Source organism: Octopus bimaculoides, chromosome 1, assembly GCF_046866305.1.
Source record: "Octopus bimaculoides isolate indiv1 chromosome 1, ASM4686630v1, whole genome shotgun sequence".
In the NCBI taxonomy this organism is placed as follows: Eukaryota; Metazoa; Mollusca; class Cephalopoda; order Octopoda; family Octopodidae; genus Octopus; species Octopus bimaculoides.
The window spans coordinates 174,695,771-174,705,042 of record NC_142928.1 but is presented as its reverse complement, the minus strand read 5'-3'; the positions used below and the strand labels follow the sequence as shown (position 1 = coordinate 174,705,042).

The following is a 9,272-nucleotide window of genomic DNA, read 5'->3' as shown; positions in this document are numbered from 1 at the left end:
TTTCTTTCTTCAATATTTTATAATCTGTACCAATTTACATTAACAGATATATTAATAAATAACACAGTAAAAAAAATACTGAAAAAGTTTTCTCTGGATAATTTTGTTTGGTACATTTTTATATCAATGCATTTTGTTTAAAATTGTATTTTATTAACATTTAAAATACAATGTAGATGTATCAAAATTTATTGTAAAGTGAGCTACAAAATATTTTTGTAAATCTCTTTAAATTAAAGACACCTTCCCGTACTTATAGATAACTATAATAAAGCAAACAGTGTCAAATCCTTAACAATGATGCGAACAGCTAATGAAGAGCAAATTGTTTATAGATACTTCTCCTTGTCTGTAAAAGACCTTAATGAAACAAACACACACAACTTTTTTTAGGTGCCAAAAACTTGGAGTTAATAATAGAGACTATTAGGACTCAAGAATTTGACTCATGGTAACTAAGATGTCATCAAATAAATGCTGGATTACAAAGAATATTAACATGTCCATAATTGAAGGTGTAGTTACTGGTGTGTCTTTCCAAGAATTCTATAGAATTCATTTGTTTCCAACTCCAAGGTTTATGGTACTAGGATCACTGAAGGGCCCTACACGGCCATGTGAGTCTACAGCTCGAACAGCAAAATGATATTTGTTTCCTTCATGGAATTGAGTTAATGTACAAGCCATTGGAAGAGGTAGAGCCTTAATGTCTCCAACCTGAAATAAGCAAAACATTCGTTAAGTTAAAAAAGGAAAAAAATTACATTAATTTTTTTTTAAAGAGGTGCTGTGTCTTGGCATGTATTGGCTCTTATAGTGATTGCCATTGTATGTGGAAACTCAGAAATGTGTGAGAAGAGAAACAGAATACCAAAAGCAAAGTTCAAAGTACAGAAGATATCCTCTTCAGAATGTGCCAATAAAACTGCTTTCTAAATACAATAAAAATTTACCATAATTTGGGTGTGTATTGTTATTGTAGACAATACCCTAACCCTAACCCTAAAGCACATTTTGGGTTTACAGGAATAGCAACATAATTGCAAACAACCTTAATGTGTAACAAAGGAGTATCATACTTTTATTTCTTGAAGATTTATAAATTAACTAGGGAAAAAAGTAGTTCTAAAAGCTTGTTTTTACAAACCTTTTTCCATAAGGAAGTGCTAGGTGGAGCACTTCCTTCTTGATAAGCATAGAGTTGATAATTTGAAATTTCAGCATGATTTTCATTTAAAGCCATATTCCAAGATAATACAATGCCTAAATAAACAAGAAAAAAAAAAAAGTAAAATTAAAATAAGATATAATATTTTCAAAAACAAGTCATGTCCCACAGGACTGCTTAAAATTTAAATACCACTTAAATTTAAGAAATCAATCTAAAATAATAACAAGAGAAATGACATTTCAGTATAAACATCCAAATTAGTTTTATACAATAAAAAAGTTGTATCTGAATGCAAATTTAAAACATCAAATTAATATAATGTGAAAACTTCTAATTAATAACCCTTTCTATTATAGGCCTGAAATTTGGGAGAGGTGGATAGTCGATTACATCTACCCCAGTACTCAACTGGTACTTAATTTACCGACCTGAAAAGGATGAAAGGTAAAGTCGACCTTGGCGGAATTTGAACTAAGAACATAGCGATGGGGGAAATACCACTAAGCATTTCGTCCAGTGTGCTAACAATTCTGCTAGCTTGCTGCCTTAAACACCTAATTAATAACAATTAACTTAATAGAAAGTCATGAAATGTGGCTGTGGGGGTAAGACCACATAGTTACTTCCCAACCATATGATCTTGAGTTCAGTCTCATTGTGCCTTACATGTCTTCTATGGCCCTAGGTCAACCAAAGCCCTGTGAGAAGAGTTGATAAACAGAAACTGAAAGAAGCCCATTATGTGCATGTGTGTTGTGCTTGTCCCCTACCCCACCACTTGACAACTAATGTTGCTTTGTTTATGTCCCTGTACCATAGCAGTTCCGCAAAACAGACTGATGGAATAAGTACTAGACTAAAAAAACAAAAAATAAGTACTGAGGTTATTTTTGTTCAACTAAACCCTTCAAGGCAGTATATCCCAACATAGCTGCAGTCCAGTGACTGAAACAAGTAAAAGATAAACTGCAGTGCTTTTTCCAATAATAACTTTTTTTTTCTATCTTAGCCAAGAATTAAAAACAATTAACTTCAGTTGCTTTCAATAACCCATTAAATGATTTTACTGAAGTAGTACAATAAAAATGAAATAGCAGCAAATAAACTATCTTATGAAACTAGAAATCAATGACTAAAAAAAGCAGAAAAATAAGACTTCAAATGAATAAATACTGACTAGATTTATAGGCGTAGGAGTGGCTGTGATAAGAGAGAAAGAGAGAAAGAGAGAGATGTATATGTACACGTTATTCCACTAACTGAAACAATCACATTTCGATACTGTAATGACAGATACTTTCAGAGAAAGAGATGTATATGTATACATATACATGTATATGTACACGTATATGCATATATACATATATATATATATATATATATATGCATACAGATATCTATACATATATACACCCATCACACACAAACATGTACATAAACACACACATTAGTCATTTGTTTTCTTAGCCAAAACTACGTCAAATGTACTGAACGGATCTTTATGAAATTTGGAAATTATATTCTATGTATAACGGCCATAACTCCCATGGAAATTCATATATTTTTGATGTTGATGAAATTTTAACCCGAACATAACAGATGAGCATTATTTGTAATTCAACGGTACAACAGTGTAAGACTACCCTTTCAGATATACTTTCATTGTGATTTCTGCAATGTGGTGCATAAATTGTCAAGTAAATGAGACGCATCTTTGCCTCCACTGATTCACTTGCAAAGTGTTGAGTAAAATTATTTCGTTGCAGACCTCCTTTGGGTCTTTTTATTATCACTACGACACACATAGTCCCCAGTTGGTAACATTGATTTCAAGGCCTTCCTAGATGAGAGACTGGCATTCCACTTAATGTCTATGTTCCATGCTGGCATGGATTGGAGAGTTATTAATGTAGAAATATGGTATCGTAGCTACTAACAGTTGAGGGTTGCGTAGTCTAGACGGCGTTTTTAGATTTCATTATTCTCTTTAACCCGGGCAAAGCCGGGTATTTCTGCTAGTATATATATATATATATGTGTGTGTGTGTATATGTTGTGTGTCTGTAGTTGTCCCCCCAACATCGCTTGAGAACCGATGCTGGTGAGTTTACATCCCCGTAACTTAGCGGTTCGGCAAAAAGAGACCGATAGAATAAGTACTAGGCTTACAAAGAATAAGTCCTGGGGTCGATTTCCTCGACTAAAGGTGGTGCTCCAGCATGGCCGCAGTCAAATGACTGAAACAAGTAAAAGAGAGTAGATTTACTAATTATCAAAGAAATAAGAACTTACCTTGTGCTACCCTTGATATCCGAAGACCTGCTTTGGGTGGTGGACTTTTAAGACCTGTTGATGTTACGGTGGGAGTGGGCTGTGATGGTAATGGAGCTGGATGTTTTGCTACTGGAGTTGTTGAAGATGAGGTACTGAGTAGAGTGGAGACTACTCTCTGAAAGTTAAAAAGTATCATCTCATTTTAATCATTCATAACAACTGCTTTGAATAGATATTTCATGCAAACAAGATACTGAATGCACCTCAACTGTACATTGATTGAATTTAACCCTTTTGATACCAACCCACCTGAGACTGTCCTTGGTTTCTATGATACAAACTTCCTGTACAAGGTGGTCTAAATTAAAACTTTACATCAAAATTTCATGTTGATTTATGCTTCCAAACACCAGTTTAATAATGGCAAAGTTATTTTATTAAATATTTTATTATTTTCAAAATTAAGTGAAATAAAGACAATGAATTTTAACAGAAATAGGATAACAAAAAGGTTTTTACAAAAATCTGATGTGACTGGAGCAGGCAATTTCCAGTATATCCTTTCTCAAAGGTACTAAAACATCAGTCAAGACAACTGAAACACACACACACACAGACAAAGAATTTGATCATGCAAATTATGTCAATTAAAATTCATGGTAAATCTATCGTTATTTGTATTAATGTATTATTATTTATGTTTTTGATGTCATTTTCATGTCTCACAGCTACTGCTGTAAAATGAAACACCTACAATAAAATACTGATCTTACATTTGGGACAGTGCTGCACCTTTCCAAAAGCCAAATGAGTCATTCACCAATATACAACAACCTTTAACCCAAAGTTTCGATGTCTCTTCCTTCTGACTTTTCTATCAAAACTTGACCTCTGCTTCTCAGATCAAGCTAATTATGCTCCCCTCTACCAAAGCCCATCCATCACACTCATGTTTCCTATTTTCATCATTCATATTGTTCCTCTCTCCCAGGACCAACACTAAGCATTTTCCCAATTCTTCCTGTCTAGAGTGCCAGCCCTTTAGGAGACATTTTACTTCAACAATTAAGAGCTAGTAGATTTAGATGAATAGAGAAACATTAAAAATAAATAAATAAAAACAATTTTGCAACACTGACAAATCTACCACAATATGAAATGGAAGGCAGTTGTCAATACAAGTGAAAGTTATATGGTTTTGATCAGTTGCATTTATTTCCTATACTGAATTAGAAGGTACTGCAAATATCAATACCATATTTGATGACATAAAAGATGCACACACATATTAAACATACTCCAATTTCAGCAGTGCATATTCAAGAAAAAAGTGTTTAGTGTATTAAAAGCTTATGGGATGTCAAACTTCACATACAGGATCCAGGGTTATTTTTATATTGGTGGGAGGAGAGAGAGGTCTTATTTAAATATGCATTATTGGAGCAAATATTTTAAATTCTTCTGAATAATCAATCAATCACAAAGTGAGAGTTTATTTTCAATTAGGTTGAAGAGTTAAGTGGAGTGTGTCAAGAGGCCAAAACCAAAATTTCATACTCATTCTTATATATATATATATATATTTTTAAATCGAAACACACTTTCCCCAAACATAAATAAAATGAAATTCTATTACAAATGAAAATGGGAAGGGGGGGGGGGAGCTATCTGTTTTATATTCTTGCTCACTAAAACTATGATATCCTAAATATATTGATGCCCATCCAATTCAAACAATAAGAACAAAGAGAAAATTATGTTGTTATCTTCAAAAGGTAAAGTAGCCAACCTAATCACAATAAAGGATCCAATTGCAAGTTGTACTGTCTCAGCTATCCCTCACTTAACATCACATTTCAAAATGTATATTTTGAAAAAAACTTTTTTCTCTGACTTTTCTTCTTACTTTGGAGAAATTTCCCAATGTCATTGTATAAAATTAAGCAGAAATAATTATTTGATTTATCAAAACATATTTTATACTAAAACTATTGCCATAAAAATAAATAATTGGCTAAAAGAAAAATATCAAGTGAAGAATATAATCATTTACATCTTTACTTTCAAGGTACGCAATTCACTAGGCAATGTTATACTGGTGTACCCTATGCCATCTAAACTGACAGCAAATGTTTACTTTAAATTTATTGGAAACGATAAAATAAAGAACACTACATTTATTTTTTAAATACAGATATTATTTACAGGTTTACTCTTACATTACAACTTTGACTGTTTCTTCTATTTCTCATAGCTTGTGCTTTAAGAGATCTTCTATTCCGCTCTTCTTCAGTTTCTTGTTGAATTCTTTGTGATTGTCTTTCTCTCATCTTTGATCTCCTTAAATTTCTTTCTTCCACAGTTTCTTTTCGAATTCTCTGTGATGCCCATTTCCTCAGCTTTGTCCGCCTTAAATTTCCCTCTTCTTCAGTTTCATTTTGGCGTTTCATAGCTTCACGCTTTCTTGCTTGCAGTCTTATTGCATTAATTCTTTCTTGTGAAGCACTGGAATATCTTTTTCTACCTTTTTCTCTTCTTGCTTCTAATTGTTCTTGAGATAAGGTTGAGCGCCACCTTCTTTGCCGTTCCCTTGCTAATCTTCTTTTCCTTTGAAGAGGCGTCTCCTCAACAGTTGAATTAGAAGTATATAAAATATATACAGAAATAATTATTTGATTTTATCAAAACAATATTTTAAACTAAGACTATTACTCTAAATATAATTAATTAATACCAGAAGCAAAATATGAAGTAAAGAAAATTATTTTCATTTTAATTTTCAAGGTACAGTTTACTAAACAATTATGTTATACTCGTGTACCCATGCCATCTGTAATGATGGGAAATATTTATGAAATGTTTATCTTAGTTAAATGTATTGAAAATGATAATAAAATGAATCCAAAATATAGAAAACTATATTTATTTTTAAATAGATATTTATGTTTACTCCTACATTATGAATTTGTTTCCTACATTATGAATTTGTTTCCTATATTTCTGTAGCTTGTGCATTAAGAGATCTCACATTCCATTCTTCTTCAATTTCTTGTTAACTTCTTCGTGGCTGTCTCTTTCTCATATCTGCCTTCCTTTAATTTCTTTCATATGCAATTTCATTTTTGATATCTTAATCAGGTTTATTCCCTAAGCTCTGCTATCCTTAAATTTATTTCATTTTGGCATTTCAGAGTTTCACACATTCTTGACTGTTTTCTTAATAATGCACCTGTTCTTCCTTCCTGGGGTACAGGAATATTATTGCTTTTTTTTTTTTTTCTTCAGAGTAATAGACAGTGATACTTTGGTACTTGATAACCTTGCCTGATATGAATCTTGCACTCTCATGCCAACAACACCTGGTACAGGCTCTGTCCAGGATTACAGATTAGGTAAACAGCTTCACTGTCTCGCAAGACAAAACTAAGAAATAAACCTTATTAAAAATTCAGGAGTGGAGCTTCTTAGATGATCTGATGTTCAACTGGAAAATCTTCCAGCAACTTCCTACAGTCAAACTGGTGTCAAATATACTGCTTTGGACTTCATTGGATCACATCAGCAAAGCCAAGACAGAAAACCTGGCAACTGAGAAACTCAGAATCTCAATACATTAGGCTTGTACCTTGGAGAGGTCACTTCAGAGGTCAGCAGATTGGACCGTAGTCACAACAAGTGTTGCAGCTTATACATGGAAGTATAAAACTATATTGTTTCCTGTGACGGTTGGATGCCAGAAATGAATGTCAAAATTCCTCTTCTTGTTTCTAACTGCTCTTTCCTTTTCTTTTGTTATTTGCTCACTGATCTTCTTTCCTTTGAAAGGAAGTTTCCATAATGGATGAATTAAAAGTATAAACACAACATATTGTGTATGCACACATGCATTCAAATATATTCTAGAATTATAGCAGAAAAATGCAATGTCCTTGTCAAAGTACCTTTGATATTTAAGATAAATACAAAAATAAAAAATAAGAGACTCCACAACTCCTTACATAAAGATTTCATAACATGCCCCATACAATATTCACACTGCATACACTTTCTATGCAAAAGAAATGAAATGAGATCATCACAATGTAGATACTAAAATAAATTCAGCTGCAATAAATGGTGTCAACTGCAAACTGGGGTAGACCACCAACAATGTACAGGCAGTAGAAACAAAATGATGTCAATAGGATCATAACACCACCACGACCTCTCCTCAACAAATAAGAGAAGAGAGATATGTGAAAAACAAATTCCGAGCATTGAATTATTATTAGCTTATTCCCTTACATTCACATCATCATTTAACGTCCACTTTCCATGCTGGCATGGGTTGGACGGTTTGACTGAGGACTAGCAAGCCAGAAGGATGTACCAGGCTCCATATAGAAATACTTTGGAATTGAACCCCTAACAGCTAACATTCATATAAACACACACCACTGACAAAAACAAAAAGTCACCATAGAGTAAAAAATATCAAACAGCCCTTTGCCAAAAATAGGATACAAACAACAACAAAAAAATGGGCCAGTCAATAAAACATCTTAAGAAACTATATTTCAAAAACAATAAACAAGAACAGTGATTTTGAAAAGCAAGAAATATGCTCACCAAACCAAAGGTAAAAAACATTTTGATATCAAAACATATAAGTATTCATAAGAAGCTTGTTTATATAAATAAAAACAAAACCATAAAAATGTAATTGAATATGTGACAAACCAAATGGTGGAAATTTTTAAAATGCTGTCTAACAAAACAAAGAAACAAAATAACAAGAGAAAATTAGAAACTAATTAATGAAGTGCACGGCCACAAAGTTCTAATAAAAAACAACTTAAGAAAATGAACACCAGAGGCCAATCACTAAAAACAGGAATCATAAACAAAAGAACTTGCCCCACACTGATGGATAAGGAAGATAGCACTGACGGATGAGGAAGATATACATGTGGCATATATGGTTTATTTAAACTGAATTTCTTTACATGGCTCACACAAATATGCACTACTCAACATTGACTTGTGGCTTCAGAATGAGAGCTTAGTAAACGGGAAATTTCTGATTGATATATATATATATATATGTGACTGTAGGGAGGAATAAGATACCTATAACGTAGATAACAACAGAGAAATCTATGAAATGACATGCATTGGGCTACAGATCAGATGTGTGGTTGGTGCAAAGTCCCAGCCAAATCAAAGATGATGTGGTGATGGAATGACACAGTTGATAAGGCTGTAATGGCTATAAGACAAGCTTGGAAAACCCAGAAAAAACATGGGAAGTAGAAAGCATTATTAAATTAGGCAACAGGTGTACTTGGCTAAGAGTGAAGGAGAAAGAGATTTGCACCTGTCCTGCAATATGGGAATCAGTAATGTGGGGTCTTCTGGATTGCAAGATAGTGTGTTAGAGAAACAAAACATTATTGGGGAAGAATGCATCTGAAATAATGAAAGCATTTTTGTTATCGTTGTAGAAGACAAGAAAGTGGCATGGAAGTGTTATCATGAAATGCTGTTGAATGAGGAGAATACATAGGAAGAAGGTGCTACCTCATGCTAACCACTTCAGAGAGGCCAACAATTCAAATTGACAGCAGTGTGGTAGATGAGGTGATTAGAGACATGAAGGGGAGGAAAACTACTGAACCATCAGGGATAATTGTGGAGATGCTCAAAATTCCTGGTGAGTAGGATACATGATAACCACCAGGATAGTTAATACCCAAAGAGATGCCTTACAGAGAGGAAATTATAGAGGAAAAAAACCGTTGGGTCAGGTTATAAAGGTCATAAAGAATCATAGCACAATTAATCCATA

General features: G+C 33.2%; 1 protein-coding gene across 12 annotated transcripts in view; it reads right to left on the bottom strand.

The window, feature by feature from the left end:
* Positions 1–9,272, bottom strand: part of LOC106867666 (uncharacterized) — a 95,513-nt gene continuing 86,241 nt past the window's right edge. For all 12 annotated transcript variants that reach the window (XM_052972728.2, XM_052972717.2, XM_052972700.2 and 9 more), the window contains 3 exons: positions 3,464–3,620; positions 1,148–1,263; positions 1–717 (listed from right to left, as the gene is read on the bottom strand). In XM_052972728.2, coding sequence (XP_052828688.1) covers positions 556–717; positions 1,148–1,263; positions 3,464–3,620 — 435 coding nt within the window. In that variant the 3' untranslated portion in view covers positions 1–555. The remainder of the gene's footprint in view (positions 718–1,147; positions 1,264–3,463; positions 3,621–9,272) is intronic.